Genomic DNA, 20,317 nt, shown 5'->3' with positions numbered 1-20,317 from the left:
CCTCCCCCAGCCCCGCAAGCTCCCAGAGCGATGCCAAAGCTGCGCGCAGCTTCGGCATGGCTCTGGGTCCCGTTCTGCGGGAGGGGGAAGCTCGGGCTTCCCCGCCCCAGCCCCGCGCCTGGCGGGGGGGGGAATAAATTTTTCCCCCTTTATTTCCCCCCCCCCAAATCTAGGTGCGTCCTATGGACCGGTGCGTCCAATAGTCCGAAAAATACGGTAATTTGTTCCAGAGGTCCTTTCTTAACCTGAAACTGTTCTTAACCTGAAGCATCACTTTAGCTAATGGGGCCTCCAGCTGCCGCCGCGCCGCCGGAGCACGATTTCTGTTCTCATCCTGAAGCAAAGTTCTTAACCTGATGTACTATTTCTGGGTTAGTGGAGTCTGTAACCTGAAGCGTCTGTAACCCGAGGTACCGCTGTTTTGCCCTAAGCATCTGTAATCTGAGGTACCACTGTATTGCCCTAAAGGAGGATACTTCTGCTTCTGCTGAAGGAACTGTGCTGACTGCCAGTTAGTAAGGTTCTGGTATTGAAAGCCATATACAACTTCAGAACAGGATGCCTGAAAAAACACTTCACCCCTTTTGCGCCCAATCACTCACTGTGTTTTGCAAGAAAGGCTCTCCTGGTCATGATGCTAAAATGCTAAAATGGGACTTTTCATGCGGCAGCAGCACCTGCCCTTTGCAATTCTCTCCCATTGTATATCAGACAGGTGCCATCTCTGTTGTCTTTTAGCTGCTGGTAGAAGTACATCCTCTTTCAACAAGTCTTCTGAGTGGAGATTGGTATTCCAGGTGGCATCTGTATTGGATTTTGTATTGCTTTTATAGGTGTAATTTTTTTTAAAAAAATGTTTATATATATTTTTTCTATTTGTTTTAAAATTGTTTTTATATATGCCGTTGTTTTAACTGTGAGATGTTTGTGTGTGTAGACACACACATATATAAATACATACACACACATATTTGTATATTATTATATTATATTATATTATATTATATTATATTATATTATATTATTTGTTATATTATATTATATTACAGACCACCCCAATCTCTGAGATTCCAGCAGTACCAGGCGTTTACCTAGAGTTCAGTTTCTTTGGAATGAGGGACAGTAGAGACTGTGGTGTCTTTATGACATATGGTTTATTTAAACATGTATACAGCCTCATAGCCTTAACTCCCCAGAAGGTCTTGTTCTCACAGCCTTGGACTCCAGCAGAAATCAAGCATGGCTCTCGCTCTCTAGCTACTGCCTGTTTCTCTCACACCCTCAGGCTCTGGCTTTTATCCTTCTCACTACCAGGCAGCTGAGGGAGGTGGCTCACCCATTAGCCCTCAAGCACAGAACAACTACCTTTCTTATACTAATGACGCATATTTAGGGCCATTACCAAGAAGCTGTCCTGGCTTCTTCAACAATGGAATCCAGCATTAGATTGTAAACCTGGCTGGATCCAGGAATTAGAATGGATTTGGGCATACAGCCTAACCCCCTGCCCCAATTCATAACAATATTGTAAATCACTTTGGGTTGCTTTACAGAAAGTGATTCATAAACAAACTACAAATTACAAGCCTTCGTTATCTTTTCCCCCTTTTTTGGAGTGGGGTTATGCAAATACATTTCTGAGAAATTTCCCAAAAGTTATTTCTGTGTGATACAGTTTTAAAGGTGCAATGCACATAGAATGACAAAAAGGAGCTCTTAAGCACTTAGATAACAGCAAAACCCTGCGCACGTCTGCTCAGAAGTAAGTCCTCCTAAGAAAGTGTGTCTGCGATTATAGTCTGACTACTTTTATTTTATATATTTTGCCTTATCCTGGCAAAATAAGAGATGTGATATCCTGAATGAAGCTCCACATTTTTTAAATTTAGTTTTTAATGTGCAGTGCTTCTTCTTGTGTGATTTTTAAACTTTTGACCTCCAGTGATTATCAGATGAGCACCTTATCAGTACTCATAAATGTAATTGTATTGCTTTTCATATTGCCTACAAAATCGTGCATGGTAATGCTTGCACCTTTTTATCTGCACCAAAGAACAAACACTTCTAGAAATGTCTTTTAGTGAGAGAGATGATTTTGTGTCATTATAGATCTACGACACAGAAATCTCCAAGTATCTCTTAAAACTGTCTTTTTGCACAGAGCTGGAATGATGACGTATTCTCAAAATAATACATTTTATCAAGAAGAGAGGAACAATTTTACATTAAAAGAATAGCAATTTCTCTGTTGAAGAAGATAGCTCTCATTTTGCAGCCAGTGTGCATACTTCTTAAGGCTAAATGACATATGTAGCAATTCCTATGGACACTTTTTATATGGAAAAGCAGCTCTGAGAGGAGGCAGTTTAGAAGGGAGAATTAAAAGGGGAGATGGGGTGCATAGCCCCTCTTTCATTAATTCTCAGCTCTACCCCTCACAGACCTGCATTTTCTTATAGCTTTGTTACACACAGTGTCACAGGGCTGACAAGGAAAGACCAGTGGCAAGTCAGGTGGGGAAACCCAGAGGTCAGGGATGGGTACAGAATCACTTGGATGTGGAATCCTGGGTAATGACGGGTGGAACAGACCTGTCTGCAGTGCCAGATTTTGCTATTTGTCAGTCTGTCTGGGAGATGTATTCTGCCACTACATTTTCCATTTGGTGTAGACAACCTGGAGCCAGAGAACTCTTCCCCCACTTGCCAGGAATAAGTTTTATCATTCATATTGGTAGGGTATATTTTGATCATATAGTTTTAGTGTGTTGTTGCCTTACTCCCAAGTTCAAAGAATGATGCCAGTTAAGAACTGAAATAAAACAGGAATGTTCCATAGTATTGTGATGGCAGTGACCAAGGACCAGGTATCCCTGTAGTAGATATCAGCAGGAGCCTGGTTGTGGTTATGGGATTCCAGCCACTTGTTGGCATGGGAAAGTGATGTTTATTCCTTGCAGATATCTGGAATTAACCCAAGGACAACCAAGGCACTTTTATTTTTATCATTTTGGACTCAAAAATTGATTATATTTATACTGTCAAGGCTCATGGTAAGGAACCCTGCATGAAAACAAGCTTGCATTGCAATCCTATGTATCTTTACCCAAAAATAAACTGCACTGAGTTCAGTGGGAATCGCTCCCAGTCCCAGGTAAGTGTGCTTGGGATTTCAGCCTTAACAGCAATTAAATTAAATGTGCAGAAGATACTGTACTAGTCAGACTGCATTAAGAGATTGCATAAATTGACGGCTTGAGTTGAGGCAAAATTCATTCCCTCTGCGTATTTAACTTTTTCCCCCACCTGGCTTATTATTATGACAAAGAGGTGATCTCCCAACCCAAAAAATCAATAAGAACTTTCTTACTGACATCAGTGAGGAAAAGATCAAGCCCAAATGCCACATTCAAATAAGCTTTACCCTTCACTGCAGCTGTGGTGTTGGGACAGCTGGCAGTACTTCCTTATTCTGAAATGTGAAGACAGATCAAAGACCGACCAATCCATCTTCAGCTTAGTTCACAGCACCATCGACAACTGTTTATTTGACCCCATTGGCCTAACTCTTCCAGGACCATGTGGAGAACAGCTGCTTCTGTGCCACATATTTGACACTGAGGGACATTTCACGAGGAAGAGCCACTGCAGCAGTTGAAACTCAACACTCTCGGAAATTGACTTACCAGGCAGCAAAATACCACTTGTTTTCTCCAGCAAAATATCTTATGTTCTTCCTTGTTTTTATATTAATATTATCACAAAGTAATACTAGTGCGAAGTATCAAGGTGCAGAAAAGTCAATATTAAGCACATGTTTCTACACACATTGTATTTTTCTCTCAAGTATTCCCACCTGCAGGCCCATGCAGAGGGCAGAGGCAGCTGGGTACACAAGCACCATCTCTGGGGAGCCATGGGTGCCCAGGCACCCACAAACATTTCCCTAAGGGGACTGGCTCCGGCAGGCCCTCCCCTGTCTGCATCGGGCTCTGGCGGGGCCTCCTGTTGCAGCAGCAGGCTCTGTCGGAGGCCATTGCAGCAGAGGGAGGGCCTGACAGAGCTCCCCCTAGCGTGTGACCCACAGGCATGTCACAGGCATGTGCCAGCCACCTACAATGCTGGGTGGAACCCAGTGCGCCTGGCTGGGTACGCTTGCCCCAGTCCTCAGAGGGCTAAGCCAACTGGGGGCCCTTGCCAGGGGCCTGCCAGACATACGCTGTCTTGCCAAGAATGCCCTATGCCTCCTGTCCTGGGCCTGGTCACACCCACAACACATGTGGGATTATCCTTCACAGAGATATAATTTCCTATACCCTTACAAACTATAGTTCCCAGGATTCTTCGGAGGAAGCTATGTACTTAAAATGGCTTTAAATGCATGGTGCGGATGTGACCCCCCCCCCAATACATGCACCAATGCCTCTGGCTATAGGACATGTTGAAGCACATACTGTTCATTACCATCCAGCTATTCTGAGTTAAGAAAGGATCTCTAGTTTTTAAAAGACAGGCTGGGAAAGATTTCTGCCTGAGACCCTGGAAAATGGCTGTCATTTGGAATGGACAGATCCAGGCTAGATGAGCCAATGGTCTGATTCAGTATAAGTCAGCTTCAGATGGATACCAGCACTGAAGAAAGGGAAGGGAGGGATGGGAGGAGAAGAAAGGAGCAGAAGGACTGGGGAAATGGGGGGGGGGGCTGGGCTGAGAGGAAAAAGGGAGAGTGCAAGGGAGGATGGAAGTGGAAATGGCAGCTTCCCTCCTTCCTGCCCCAGAAATCCCCACCCCCTGCCTGTGTAATTTTATGAGCCCTCATCTTACAGGCTTATCAGATGGTGCCCCTCCAGAGTGCTGGATTTATAGTTCATTAACTGAAGTTGAGGATGGAGCAGGCAGCCAATGCTGCTCTTCTTCCCATGATGTAGCTATACATCAATGCTCTCTGCATTCATGGCTCAAGCCTGAAATCTCCTCTTTCTTGACAGACCTTGAGCTTCTGGCCATTATTTTTATATTTTGTTGCTCAGCCATGCATAAAAGAAGAGAAACTTTGTTAAAAAGAAGCCCTAGCGTCAGCAAGCTTTCCCCCAAGCTGGCCTTAGTGGCTAATAGAAAACTACCAGCCAGAAATTCAAACAATGGAGGAAAGAGACATTGACGCAACGTAGATATGGCCTGCCTTGCAACTAATAGGAGTTAAAACCAGAGATGGTAGAGGGGTAAAATTCAACTTCCCTCATTATTTTTTTACCTTTTATTCTAAAATTTAGGAGACGGAACCCCCACCTCCACATGCAGATGCAAAACAAGCTGGTTTCCCCCACACAGTTAATTTGGGAAAACTCACCTGAATGCACCTTGCCTTTGTTGATCCTGGGAAATAGCGCAGAATAAGGAGGTGATTAAGTGATGAATTGGTGCAGCAATAAAATTGCCAGCACATTTGCAAAGCTTAGCAGGGTCCAGTATGGTTTCAAATTGGATAGAAGACCACATGTTGATGTTCCTGCATTGAAGGGGATTAGAATAGATGACTCTTATAGTTACTTCCAACTCTACAATTCTGTTATTCTAAAATTCTAATTGAACTGGACTCTACAACACTATATATGTTTAGAATTTGACCTGACATATTTTTTAGCTTCCAACACTGCTCTTCATATTATACTTTTTACAAACTTCTGCATGGCATTTTCCTCATGAAGTCTATGGCGTTCTATTTGAATGGGCTGTGATGTTCCAAACCAGCTTCCTGTAGTGAGTGCCAATCTGTCTGAAATCTAGCAGCCCCACTTTCCCCCCTAGGCTCCTTTTCCCATCCGTTGATGTGAAAAATACTGCATATGAACCCAATTTATCCATCTTGCACAAGAAAGATGTAGTAGCAATGCTATAAATTCTGTCGGCATAGTTCTCAGCTGGTAAGGTGAATTGATTTTCCATTTGCCCGTCTTGGAGAGCTTATTTCCTTGAAAAGACACAAGTCTGGTTGCAACCATGGAAAGCAGTAAATAAAGTGGGGGGGGGGCCTTCTTTCATTCTTGTTATATAGCTGGATCAGTTTCTGTGACAAGATTCTATTATATGTGTGTGCAGTGGGGAGAGGATACAGAGCTTAAACATTACACAGAGAGTTTGGATATTGCCAGCAGTGCAAAAGTATCTGCTATCTATTGAACTAAATTTGCAGAGTAACGTCCTACGTTGGTCATACTCAGAGAAGACCCATTGTAATCAGTGAACAAGGAACGTCTCTTTATTGCAAGGGGCCCCAGGTTCCCCGATGTAAAGTGTATGTAAGGTTATAATGGACCTTGCAGCCCCTGACAACAGAAGTAAGAATTTTAATAATTTCCTAAACCCTGAGTAACTTGCACACCACTCTGTCTGATCTTGCACTGCTCCCTTTTCAAGAGCTTGCTGGAAGTTCAACAAGCATGAGGCAAAGCACCATCACAATTTGCTTGCTGCATCACTAAGGCTGCACTCCTGTATTCACTTACCTGGGAGTAAGCTCCATTGAACTCAATGGGGCTTACTTCTGAGCATATTGTACTATTTTAACATGGCACAGGAGTACAAATAGACAAAACTGAAATAAAACAACTTTTGCAGATTATCAAAAGGTGAGATTTAAATGTTGCTATTAGTGACCTCTAGTGTTTGGAACAAGACTCTGCAGGCTACCAACCAACATTAAGAACTATATTTTCCTATGTGGGATCGGAAATAAGGAATGCACTGACTTTGATACAAGTTGTTGGCTGTGGATGTAGAATTTTATGTGCTGTTTTTTTACTGACTGCTTCATTTGACTTTATTTTAATTGTATTTGCTTCATTTGACTTTATTTTAGTTGTATTTGTATATTGCATTGTGTGATGCTACTATGCACTGCCTTGAAATGCCAGCATAACAGGTAGTAAATAAATAGCTTAATAGATAATAATAATAAAAACTCATGCAGTATAAAACCTTATAAAAATCTTGACTAGTTCAGTACTTAACTTGACAGTAGCAGTTGGGGCTGCCATATAGCTTTAAGATTGCTTCCCTAAACGGCCTCAGCCCAGTAGACCTGAAGGAGCATCTCCACCCCTATCATTCTGCCCGGATGCTGAGGTCCAGCGCCGAGGGCCTTCTGGCGGTTCCCTCACTGTGAGAAGTGAGGTTACAGGGAAACAGGCAGAGGGCCTTCTCAGTAGTGGCACCTGTCCTGTGGAACGCCCTCCCATCAGATGTCGGGGAAATAAGCAGCTATCTTATCTTTAAAAGACATCTGAAGGCAGCCCTGCTTAGGGAAGCTTTTAATAGACTTTTAAAAATAGACTATTGTATTTTACTATTCTGCTTTGGAGTCACCCCTTGCCCACCTCCCTTGGTCCGTCCTCACCCACTCATGGTGTTCCTGAGCTGCCTGCTGCCTGCGCTGGGGTGGGGATCCCCGCGGAAGCCAGGGCCTGCATGGGGGTGCCTGGTTGGGCCCTCTCCAAATTTTGCACTCAGGGCCAAGGCCCGTTGGACTCCCCCACACTACGCCATTGTGTTGCGGGAAGCAATTCTTAGCCTACACTTTCCAGTGTACTTTCCTATCAGTTTCATTACCTCAGAAAGACTGTTGCCTTTTAAAAAAGCAGGCTTGTTGTGCAAGAGCTCCAAAACCACTTTAGTTGTCCCAGCTGAATTTGCTGGTGTGCTGTTGAATCCCACCCACAAAATAGCAACATTCTGGAAGCATCCTGAGGTAAACTGTCAGGATCGTATCTGACATAGACTAGAGAGACCTATTTTGGAGGAAAAGTCTTCAAGGCCCCACAGAAAACCCCACTTCAGCTGAAGACCTGGAGGAACCACAATAGTCTCCAGCCTGAAGAAGCCCATTGGAAGGATGTCTCCCTTGGCTCCTCCAACAAATCCCTCAGAATCCCTTGGTCCCCCATGATCTCCCACAGGCCTCTGGACTGAACGTGGCCGTGGGCATGACAAGACAGCCAGCGTTGCCAGAGCAGTGCCCATTGGACTGTCGGGAGCCGCTTTTGCTAGGGGTCTACTTGGAAAGAAGGGTCTAAAGAGGATGCAAGCTATGAGCCAGGACAGGAGGAGGCAAAGGAGGAGATGGCCGGAACTAGAGAAGTCTCTCTGTCTCCTTGAGGCCTTTGCTGAGTTAACAGCTCGGTTTTGACCTCATTCAGCTCCTGCCTCTAGCTGAGGTACTGGCAGTGCCATGGCCATAAAGTAGCTTTTCTATTTAAGGAATTGACAAAAGATGAGCTATATGTTGCTGTTTTTCAGCGACCTCCAGTGGCTGAAAGAAGCATCTGCCAACTACCGAAATTAAGAATCATATTTTCCCCAGAAAATATGTTAAACTAAAATGTTAGAACTGAATAATGCTATTGACCAGAACACTAAAAGGCCATCATATATGTGACTACTCATCATAATTTATTACAGTCAAAGACCAGCTCGAAAAGCACAACTGGGACAGCTTTCACACGAATAAAATATACATTTAAAGCAATATACAACAGCTTAAAGATTAAAATCTAAGATAAGCGCATATACACATAAAGACCTGAAAATTTGGGCTACCATACAAATTGGCCCTGACACCCTGGAGGCTGACTTCGACTGTTTTCCTAGCGAAAGAATGTGTTCCGGGGGGGTGGTCTGCGCCTGCAAATCTGCGTGCAGAATTTGGCGACCATCCAGGTGGTCTTGTGGTCTTTGCCTAAGAGGAGAAAATTGAGTTTAGATTTATCCGGAAGGTCAGCAAGCCTCACCAGCTGGGGGTCAATGATATCTCTGCGTGCCTCGTCATAAAAGGGACATCTAAAGAATAAATGTTCGGGACCTCCTATTTCCCCTAGTGGGCAGGCGCAAAGTCTCTGAGCATGTGGGACTTTTCCAAATGCTCCTTCCAAAACCGGTGAGGGCAAGGCCCAGCTTCCGGCTAAAGGCCCTTCTCATGTTTCTTGATACGAGAAAATAGAGGCATGCTGCCAGGGCCGCAACATGCCTCTCATTTTCTATGATTATACAATTGGGGGGCCTCAAGCAGCCCTATTGTCTCTCTGGGTCCATGATTCTTTGCCTGACCACAGGCCCAAGTTTAGAAGGGCTTGTGGAGCAAAGCCCAATTTCTGGAGAGTGTTCAGAACTGCTGTCTGCCAGCCAGACTTGAACTGGTCGCATAGAATCAGTGGGGCTATTCCTCAGGGTAGCAATTTCAGTGTCAGCCAGTTATAGATTGATGTTAAACTAATATAAGCCTCTACTCTCATCATCCCTGTTTCTAATCTGACCCATGCATTTGAAAAGCATCTGGGGACTTTGTTATGTACTGAAGTTCTCACCCTGGGCCAGCAGGAGGATACTGTACATAATTATGCAAATAAGGGATTGAAAGTGACGTTCAGTGATTGGATAGTTTTAGAAAGTTGTTACAGTTATGTTGTACTGGAGCTCTATATAAGCAGGCTGGCTGAACCCTTCAGTTTAGTTCTGTCCTGGCCTGTGAATAAACAAGAGCTGTTTGAAGAATTGCTGAGTCGTCTGATATGTTCACCCACAACTTAACAGACTTATAGGAGGGCTCTGAGGAGTTTGGATTGAACTCTCTCAGGGGGAGTGAAGGAAGAGGATGGTGGGCCCAAGAAGGATCCATAAAGGAGCTGTGCCAACATTTTGGCCTTATATAGTTTAAGGGTCGTGGGGACGAAAAAGCCCCCTTAAGTTCTAAAGAATTTAAGGTTACAGTTTGCAGATCTTTCCCCAACACTCCTGATGGGATTTATATGGATTTTGTTGGATCCTGAGGCCTGGACCGTCATTCCTAGATACTTGTGGCTCGAAACTTGTTCTAATTTGTGACCTTGAAGTTGCCAGCTTCTGGGCTTTGGTTTTCCCCAAAAGCGAGAATATTGGTCTTCTGATAATTTATTTTAAGGCATTCTTCTGAGCCCTACAGGGTTCTAGAGAGTATTATTACTGCATCATCTGCGTATAGCAGAACTGTGATGTGCTGATTTGCTATCTTCGGGGGATGGGGTTCGGGGTTATTGAGAGTACTTACTAGGCTATTTAGATAGAAATTAAATAGTAAGGGGGCCCAAAGGCACCCTTGCCATACTCCCTTAAAGGTTCTAATGGGGTCCGTTAGGTGCCCTAAGCGGCTACATCTGACTCTAAGGGCCGTGTTTGAGTGAATGGCCTGTATTAAGTACAATAGCCTTCTATCAATGGTAGTGGCCCGAAGTCTGTCCCATAGTCTGGTTCTGGGGACTGTGTCAAAGGCTGCTTTTAGATCTACAAAAGCGGCAAAGAGTGAAGCCTGCCCCCCTGATTTGTATTTTTCTATCAGATGTTGTAATGTTAAACAGTGGTCTATCGTGGACCTGCCGGGTCTGAAGCCCGCTTATTCTACTGCCAGAATGTCTTTGTTTTCTAGCCACTCTTTGAACTTTTCAAGTAAGTGCTTTGTATAAAGTTTGCTTATCACACTTAATAAGCTGATCGGCCTATAATTCGCTGGATCCTCTCTGTTGCCCTTTTTATAGAATGGAACCACTATGGCTGTTCCCCAATCCCTTGGGAAGCGGTCAGTATCATCTATATGGGTAAAAAGGGTGGCTAGAAAAGAAGCCCACAGTCCGCCTGCAATTTTATCATTTCTGGAAGGATACCATCCGGGCCAGGGGCTTTGACCATTTTCAGTTGGTTTATGTATGATTTCACTTCTGTTGCCGATACTGCCGGCCATTTAGCCAGCTGCTGTATTTCCTGCTCCTGGATGGGATGTTCAACATCCTCATACATAGACTGGAAAAAAGCGACCCGTCGGTCAGGTGGAATATGTGAGGATAAGGGGGAGGCAGCTTTATGCGAGCCAGACGTAACCAGTTTCCAAAATAATGTCTGGTTTTTTTGCTTTTGCCGCAATAACTAGTTCTGACCAGCACTTTCTGCTATAAACGTTCTTTTGGCAGGTTATCAGGGCTTTGTATTCTTTTTTTAGGGCACAAACGGAGAGATAAGCTTGCTGCCTAGCATGGTTATCAGATGTCAGGGCGGCCTTATAAGTGTTTTGCAAGGCTTTCTTGGCCTGCAAACAGGTGTGATCAAACCAGGGTTTATTTACTGTTATAGGTTTAGATGGCGTCTTCTCTGAGGTGTTAAAGAGGTGGGGTTTTAAATGATGGAGCAGGCGCTCCTATTCAAAAAGTGGGTCCTCTGGGTTAGAATTGTTCCCAGAGCCATTTGAGTGTGCACAGATTTTCAGAAGCTAAAATCTCCTTCAGTTTGTTGTCAAGTGCGGGGGTCTATTTGACCCGGCATCCAGTGTGCTCTAAAGCAGTAATCTCTGTGGGGTATGCTGTTTTAAGAAAGATTGTCTTGTTTTTGAGGGATACCTGAAGGTATAAGGGGAAGTGATCCCCCTCTACATATGGAAGGACTTGTAATCGCACAGTTTTTGCTAGTAATTCGCTATCAAACAGCATGTAGTCAATTGCACAGTGGTACCTCGGGTTACATATGCTTCAGGTTACAGACTCTGCTAACCCAGAAATAGTGCTTCAGGTTAAGAACTTTGCTTCAGGATGAGAACAGAAATCATGCTCTGGCAGCACGGCGGTAGCAGGAGGCCCCATTAGCTAAATTGGTGCTTCAGGTTAAGAACAGTTTCAGGTTAAGAACGGACCTCTGGAACGAATTAAGTACTTAACCCGAGGTACCACTGTATAGGCTAAGTAGGCTGAAGCCTAGGGCCTCTCAATCTAGGGGACCTCCCCAGCCCGCCTGCCCCCCAGCGGGCAGTCTCCCCTCTCCCAAAATTGCAAACTCAAGACTTCATGCAAGGGCAGGGCAACTCGGGCTCAGCAACTATGAGGCCCCATTAGCTAAAGTGGTGCTTCAGGTTAAGAACAGTTTCAGGTTAAGTACGGACCTCCGGAACAAATTAAGTACTTAACCCGAGGGACCACTGTACTGGTTTTTGACCCTGACAAGAAAGTATATTCCCCAGGAATATCTCCACTAGCACAGCCATTTAGAATGTATAAATTTAGCTGCCATGAAAATTTGAAGAGACAGGTACCAGCATAATTTGAGTGTTGGTCCTTTGATAACCTTGGTTGCTGTTGAGCTTCTAGGCCAGACACATTAGAAAACCCAATTTTATACCTGTATTTACATGCTAAACTGTAATCATCTGGCCCTATCCTTGCATTTAGGTCTATGTGACCACTCACACCTTTATTGTCAATCTATGCTCTCAAGGTGAAAGCTGTAAATTAAAGGTCATAATTCTAATATTGGGAGGTGGCAGTGCCTTCTTAGCTCTGCTCTTGGTAACCTGTTATTTTTATAAAATAAAATAAAAAAGCAGATAAGCACTTCAGATACTGTACATTACAATTTAGTCCCTGTTTCCATTTCAGTGTATAGTGTTTTGCATTCCAGTTAGGAAATCTTTCTTTTTCACACTTTATTTTCAAGAAAACCATAGGTGCTGTGTCTAGCTGCTAGTGAATAACATGATTTGAGCTGGCTGATATGTTGGTCCACAGACTGGAGCTCAGTGCTAACAAGGCAGGTTCTGTGAGTTTGTCTGTTTAGGGAGACACTGCTCAGCCTGCTGTGGCTGAAGTTGCACTGCCCAAAAGGATTAAGTTCCAAGTCTGGGGGGAGCACTCCTGGACCCAGTCTTGCTGTGGGAGGTCCGTGTGGCCTCTGTGGCAAGCAGTATTTTCATCAGTTTAGACTTGTGCACCCGCAGCAGCCTTTCCTGGACAAAGAGTCTCACCACAGTTAGTCATGCCCTGGTAACATTTAGGCATGGCTTCTGTAATGCAGTGTACATGGGGCTGCCTTCAAAGTCCATTCAGAAAATACAGTTGATCCTGACTACAGCTGCTAGGTTGCTCTCCGTGCCTGTTCACTTTGAAATGTTGCTGGTTGTTAAAAGAACTGCTCCAGCTGACAGACCACTTCTGAGTGCCAGGCCAAATGCTGGTGCCTCCCATTAAAGCGAGGATGGGAGACCTGTGCCCTCCAGTTGGGGCAGAGTTTTTGCCACCTCTGGCTGAGGAGAGCTGGCCTCCAACAGCATCCTTGCGCCCTCAGGTTCTCCTTGAAGCCCTTTGTGCTCTGAAGGAGCCCGTGCTTCCATTTCAACCTGCCTATGTATTCAGAGATGTTTTGAGGCTCTTCTGCAGGTGCCGCTAAAGTTAAGTTCACCATATATGAACTTTCCTCTCTAGGGAATTTCTGTCACCAACATTGCTGTCCTTACAGTGCCAGGCAAGGATTTAAAAATAAAACAAAAGCCTAATCCTTTAAATGCATTCCTGTTTCGCAATATTGCAATGCTTTTTGTATTTTATAATGTTTTTTTAAAAGAAGTTCATGGAAGCACTGCTGCAGTGTGTGTGTGTGTGTGTGTGTGTGTGTGTGTGTAATAAATCAACAACAGCTGAGTGAAAAGGTATCTGCTGTAGATGCTTACTCTGCATTGCTTTTGAACTACGTTTAGCTGTCATGTTTGTGTAGTTTTTAAAGCTGCCCATCTCCCCATTTAAGTAAACTACCTTGAAGCACATGTGTATGAATATATAAATTAATGAAAAAATAAAAAATACTACTCATGCAATATACACAATGGGACTGGCTTATGAGTATACAAGTTAATTTTTTCCTTGCATTTTTTGCTGGCAGAAGAGGAAGACCTGCTTGTGGGATTTTCTGCCTCTGAAGCCAGAATAACCTGGCCAGCCTTTAGTATTATGCAACTTGGCGTGGGGATGCTATTTGCTCTTCTTCCTCAGTCAGCAAAATGTCTGGAACCAAACAGCTCAAGGAAAGGATGAAAACACACACCCCTCCCCTGGAGCTGTTGTTCAGAACTGATTTACACCTATTTTTTTTATGCCATGTCTCGTTGAACTCTCAGACTCTGTGTGGACATATTTTTTTAAAGCAATGACTGGTATCTTTTAAAAAATGGATAATTCTGTTTACAACAGTTTACTGTGTATTTATGTCAGTCAGTCAAATATTTCCATTGTATCCTACAATTAAATGTTTGCTGAGAAAGTGTAGAGATGAAAGGTGTTTCCCCCCCGGCAGACCATAAGTGCCTAACTTGCAGGTTGGTTACTCTATAATAAATACTATATACTAAAACTGCATAATTTTGGTGTTAAACTTAAGTGCTGGGATTCCAGTGAAACAAGTGATGTGATGCCAGCATTGCATGTCCTGCTTTCGCTGCAGTATAAACAAAGAGGAACCATTATTGCTGTTTACTGTGACTTTGGGGGGGGGGGGGTAATTTGCTGACTTGCTCATGTATTTGCTCCAGGTTGAGGTTCTTCACAGTCAAGCATTTGCATACAAGTTTAAATTTACTTCACAATGAAAGTGAAGTAAAAAAAAAAAGTGTAAGTGCTTTGGTGTTCTAATGCTAATAAGACCAAGGAAGTAGAACAAGGCATGTGCAGCAGATCTGGAGGCAGACTTCTCTTTTATGGGATTGTGCAGGCATCCTCGAACTGGCTTGTTGGGCACTATGTGATTTGCTATTCCGCTAGTTATTCAAAATGGCAGAATGGGCCCTTCCTCATATTAGTTCTCAATGCTGTCACTCAGCCTGTGTGTCTGGTGCTACTACTTTGGATACATGGGGTATATGAATTTGAATGTTCAAACATAAAAGTCACAACCAAGCTGGTCAGCCATGGTAAAGATGCAACCCTGTCTGGGTTCTTGGACTTAAACCCTTTTGAATGTGGGCCTATGGGACTCACTTCCATAGAAAGAAGCACAGGACTGAGCCCCCACATTTCAATGAAGGCAGTAAGAATAGCAGATCAGATGAATGTGATGCGGTAGTTCTGTAATTAGAATTCCCAGCATATTTTTCTGTTCAAAAAGCAGCCCTGGATTAGGACCATGGCGTAAGAGTAGGGAACCCTTCCTCCCTGCACTGTTTTCCTGCAGAAAATCTGTTATTTTCCATGTCTGTATACTCATGCGTTTCCTAATGAACACACCATAGGTGATTTATGGTACTGCAATTACTTATTTGCTGTTGAGCTTGCATATTATTGACATGGTTATATCAACCTGCAGGCTTTTTTATTTAAATGAAAGGGGAAATAAATCAATCAATCCATGCCTACTCTAGCTTTTCCAGACCCTACTTTGGGGTCAATTGCTATGCCATGTCTTCCAGGTAGGATGTAGATTCAAGGTCCTGGTATTAATATTCAATGCTTGGGACCAGGAAAACTAAAATATTATCTAACTCCTTCAATATACAACAGATAACTGTGTTCTGCAAAAGAGGGGCCTCCTTTAGCTCCCATCTTATCTGGAGGCCCCATCTATATGAAGTAGGAATTGGGCCTTGAGTGTGGTGGCAAACATGCTTTGGAACAGCCTCTCACTGAACATCAGATACACACCATTTCAGTCATCTTTTCAGACCTTCCTCTTTCAACAAGCCTTTTTATTAGAGATTTCTTCATCTGTATTCTCAGTAGTGGCACCCTGTGGAACGCCCTCCCACCAGATGTCAAAGAAATAAACAGCTATCTGACTTTTAGAAGACATCTGAAGGCAGCCCTGCTTAGGGAAGCTTTTATTATTTGATGAATTATTGTATATTAATATTTTGCTGGAAGCCGCCCAGAGTGGCTGGGGAAACCCAGCCAGGTGGGCGGGGAAATATATGATGATGATGATGATGATGATTAGACTTGAAATTGTTTTATATATGAAATTGTGTGTGTGTGTGTATTCTAAATTGATATGTTTAATAGGAAGTAAGTCACAAAGGGAAATAAATAACAAATTGCTTGTGAAATCTTTCTAGTCTAGGCCACCATTTTTCAGTTGGATGCTTGTCAACAGTACCCTGAGCCCTGGAAAAATGAATAAGAAATAAGTAATGAATACAGTTGAAGACAGAAGTGCCTGGCATGCTCTGGTCCATGGGGTCACGAAGAGTCGGACACGACTAAACGACTAAACAACAACAATGAATACAGTTAAAGAGAAATTCAGCACAGATCACTGCCTAATATGAGAGTGATGCCCTATAATTGGGAGTGACACAACCATAACTTGGTCAGTATCTATATTCCCAAGTATAGGTTTTTGGGAAGAATGTCAAGGTGAAATATTGACTGCATGTATCTCATCAGCCTTTGTTTTGTGTAGAATAACTTTTAAAAAGTAACAGATATTCATGGTAAAATAAATTATGTTGTGCAAATAAACCCTTAATAAATATCCTTCAGGGGAGATCTGCTAGGTAATATGAAAAACTGACTTAACTGCAATGAAATGAAATTGCTTGTATGCACTTCTTACAGCTCAAAGTATTATCTTCAATATGCAGATAAGGCAGGAACATAAAATGAAAACCTCATAAAATCCAGAATACTAATCCAGGGGGCTGCGTCTGGAGCAGAAAAAGCCTTGTAAAATAAGCCAAAAAATGTAAGAACTTAATTACGTGTGCAAAAGAGGGGAAGAATTCATTTCAGTGCAGTGTGAATTTTCTGGTAGTCATAATTTAATGTGAAACAACAATTAAGCCCTGCAGTAAAGTTTGCATCAAAATTATAATGTAGGGATATTTTTTTTAAATGGATTTATGATTGCAAGTTCCTCACTCCCATTTTGTGGGCATCTTCACTAGTTTAACTATGTTGAGATTGCAGCTGCAATCTCCCAAGCATTAGTGCCATAAAGTCCTATTAATTCCAACCCAGGCAAAAGCTTGCATTCTCAAGGAGGAAATCTAAGTTTCAAAGCATTTAAAATATTTATTCAATATTATTTCTGAATATACTTTTGGTTTGTGGCATCCCACCAATAAATGATTTCAGAAACACACCAGCTCTTGAGGTGAAATACTTTAGGGCAGGGGGAACAAAAATGCACAAAAAGAGCAAGAGTCTCTGGCAGAGAAGAGGAAGAACACCCCTTGCCTCCATGGGCAGATATGAACACAAAGGCACAATGAGTTAAATAATAAGTTCCTTGTCTATATAAATTCCCTGATTGGATTGGGTGGTAATCCTTCTGTACACTTATCCTGCGCTGGATGGGCAACCTTGTGAATGAAGACTTGTGCACCTTCTCTCGGGTCAGCTGCTGGGACTGTGCATGCAACAGAATGGTTGCTTGGGAGGGGAAGCAAAGAGGGGCTGGATATAACCCCCCCCCCCCCACACACACATTCCACCTCCCATTTAACTGCTGGTTAACATGATTATGAAAGGGGTTATGGAGCTTTAATGCCTTCTGCCTTTAGAAGTGAGCCGTAAAGATTAATGGGCAAAGGAGCATCCTCTCTCACCCACTGAAACGCTTTTAAATCTCTCTCTCTCTCTCTCTCACACACACACACACACACACACACACACACACACACACACCACACACACAGCAAGGACTTTATGAAGCTCATGTGAGGGGGGTCAGGTGAGAGAAATCCCTCCTGCACTCTCAGTCATTTCAGGGGAAAATAAAGCCATCCTTTGTTCTCTGGGTGATCATTACAGGAGTTGGGAATTGGGCTCAAATGGAACCAGAGTCTGATTTCTCCCTACAGTCATTCCAAGGTGAAATGGAGACATAAGCTTCCATTCACGCTCTAAGCAACCACTGGGCAGAGAGATTTGTTGCTTCCTGTGCTGGCTAGTGCAGCAGGCCTTGCACCTTTCTCTCACCCAGTATGACACACTTCCTGTTCCTGTGCAAGGCTAGATTTGCACACAACTGCCATGGGTAATCCCAAGCGACCACAGAGAATGTGTATAACCAGAACCAGTTTGTGGGAAACTGGAATATCTCTTCAACTCCAGTCCCCTTAAGGGTATGTTCCTGATATAAAGTATTTTCATTCCATGACTCCAGTTTGGGCTCTCAGTGTATAAACATGCACGGAACCAACACCTATACACATGTGTGTGTGCAAATAAAATATGCATAAACATGCACACAGGTGAATATGTGTTGTAAGGAAAACCAACCACTCTTCTACCTGATATATTTCTTTCTGTAAAAGTAAAATAAAACTAGCATGGTGTAGCATTAAAGATGGCCATTTGCCTGCAAAAAACCCAATGTCTGCAGAGATATATTAACACTTCTTCTTAAAGGGCAAAGTCTATTTCCAGTGCATAATGGGAAAAGCCATCAAACATGCTCTCACCTAGCCAATTTATTTAAAAGCAACTAGAGAATTTTTGGACCTTAAGTACTGGGAAGGGGCATATTTTGACCCTGTGGAGGGGATAGCTATGATGTTACATTGCTATGTATATGAGAAAAGTACACTTTTTGTAGTCAGAGGAAGAATTTGAGAAAGGTGGAGGCACAAGAAGCTGAACATTTTTAGAAAGTATTAAGGCAGTTCAATCGGAGTCTTCATCATCAAGGTATTCATCTGCATTGCTTAAGGTTCGCATTATGTCTAGAAGAAAGAGCAACAAACATTTTAAAAATGTAAATTTAGGGTGCAACCCAACAGCTAAGCCAGAGGAATAAGAAGCAGTCGCAGTCCCAATACACAGAAGGTGTTCCAATAGCTGTGGTGGAGGAAAGGGGCATGTTGGGGTGGCCAAGAGCAAAAACAGTTGACTTCCCCTCCTCGTTGATGTGAATGGGAAGGTCCATTTACAAAATGGAAAAGGGCAGGAGTGTGGCTGGGTAGAGGAGCGACACAAACCACCACTCCTCCTCCCCCTTGGACTGGAGGGAGTGAACAGGGCATATAGCAAGTGGTAGCAGCTCTGACATGGATTCAATTACCCCAACAGCATTGCTCTGTTAAGAGCAGGGCCAGTCATTTTGAGTGTTTTCAATATTTGTTACCAGAGCTGTCACCTCTTGTACGTCAAATTTCTAGCAAGACAATTGCAGGACGTTTTGTATCCCTCTATACAGTGGTGCCTCGCAAGACGAAATTAATTCATTCCGCAAGTCTCTTCGTCTTGCGGTTTTTTCGTCTTGCGATGCACGCTTTCCCATAGGAATGCATTGAAAATCAATTAATGCGTTCCTAGGGAAACCGCCTTCAGACCAGGTCCGGGGACAGTCTGTCCCCGGACCTCTTCTGAAGGCTGGGGGGGGGACAAGGGCTTTTCTTCCCACCCCCAGCATTTTAAAAAACCCTGGGACAGCGGAGGACTTCTCCGCTGTCCGGGCGATCTTAAAATGCTGGCGGGCGGCATTTTAAAATCGCCCCGGACAGCGGAGGACTTCTCTGCTGTCCGGGGCGATTTAAAAGCCCCTGAGAAGGCAGGCAGGGGGGGACAAAGACTTTCGCCCCCCGCCCGCCTTCAGAAGGTGCTCCCGCCCCCCCCACCCCGCTTCGGAGCAGCGTTCCGAAGCGGGGTGGCTGGGGCAGGTGTTCCCACCCCCCGCCCGGCTTCGCAGCAGCGCTACGCAGCCCGGCGGCTGGGGCAGGTGCTCCCGCCCCCCCACCCCGCTTCGGAGCAGCGTTCCGAAGCGGGGTGGCTGGGGCAGGTGTTCCCACCCCCCCGCCCGGCTTCGCAGCAGCGCTACGAAGCCCAGCGGCTGGGGCAGGTGCTCCCGCCCCCCCACCCCGCTTCGGAGCAGCGTTCCGAAGCGGGGTGGCTGGGGCAGGTGTTCCCACCCCCCCGCCCGGCTTCGGAGCATGGGGAGATCGCTTCTCCCCACCGCCCCTTGCTTCAAAAGAGGTCCGGGGGCAGTGGGAGCGCTTCCCAGGGAGATTTTAAAATGCTGGGGATTGGCAGCGAACGCTCCCGACCCCCAGCATTTTAAAATCTCCCCGGGACAGGGGGAGATTTTAAAATGCTGGGGGTTGGCAGCGAACGCTTCGCTCCCGCCCGCCAGCATTTTAAGATCGCCCGGGGCAGGCGGGGGGAAGGCAGGCGGGGGGGGGAGCAAAGACTTTTGCCCTCCGCTGGCCTTCGGAAGAGGTCCTCTTCTGAAGGCCGGCTGTGGGCGAAAGTCTTTGCTCCCGACCGCCAGCATTTCCCTATGGGCTTTCGTCTTGTGATGCAAGCCCATAGGGAAATTCGTTTTGCGAAGCGCCTCCAAAACAGAAAACCCTTTCGTCTTGCGGGTTTTCCGTCTTGCGAGGCATTCGTCTTGCGGCGTACCACTGTATTATTAAAATAATTGCAATAAGTGAAAAGGCTTCCTCCCACAACAGCTTGGCATTCCTCCATAGCTACAATCACGTCTCTCTGTGGCCCTCTGTGTACCTGAGAACCTATTATTCTTGGAGCTCTGTGAAAAGGAGTGCCTTC

The 20,317-nt window shown here is 44.4% G+C and overlaps 1 protein-coding gene and 2 long non-coding RNA genes across 8 annotated transcripts in view; 1 reads left to right on the top strand and 2 right to left on the bottom strand.

The window, feature by feature from the left end:
• Positions 1–2,662: 2,662 nt before the first annotated feature.
• On the bottom strand, positions 2,663–8,309 carry LOC308597489. The gene is made up of 3 exons (XR_014013032.1): positions 7,608–8,309; positions 5,350–5,508; positions 2,663–2,963 (listed from the first exon to the last, which is right to left on the bottom strand). It is a non-coding gene; the product is annotated as an uncharacterized lncRNA (long non-coding RNA).
• A 1,652-nt stretch (positions 8,310–9,961) lies between these two features.
• On the top strand, positions 9,962–16,966 carry LOC308597896. Its single transcript, XR_014013264.1, has 2 exons — positions 9,962–11,305; positions 13,905–16,966. It is a non-coding gene; the product is annotated as an uncharacterized lncRNA (long non-coding RNA).
• Positions 16,818–20,317, bottom strand: part of OSTF1 (osteoclast stimulating factor 1) — a 28,655-nt gene continuing 25,155 nt past the window's right edge. The window contains exons 10-11 of one of the 6 annotated variants that reach the window (XM_081213896.1): positions 17,453–18,492; positions 16,818–17,409 (exon numbers count right to left, since the gene is read on the bottom strand). In XM_081213896.1, coding sequence (XP_081070022.1) covers positions 18,434–18,492 — 59 coding nt within the window. In that variant the 3' untranslated portion in view covers positions 16,818–17,409; positions 17,453–18,433. The remainder of the gene's footprint in view (positions 17,410–17,452; positions 18,493–20,317) is intronic. The other 5 variants (XM_081213898.1, XM_081213895.1, XM_081213894.1 and 2 more) reach the window with 5 other exon arrangements.

This window comes from Podarcis bocagei, assembly GCF_964188305.1.
Source record: "Podarcis bocagei genome assembly, chromosome: 11".
Taxonomy (NCBI): Eukaryota; Metazoa; Chordata; class Lepidosauria; order Squamata; family Lacertidae; genus Podarcis; species Podarcis bocagei.
Note: the sequence above shows the minus strand (reverse complement) of the source record. Positions and strands in the feature narration are given on the sequence as shown.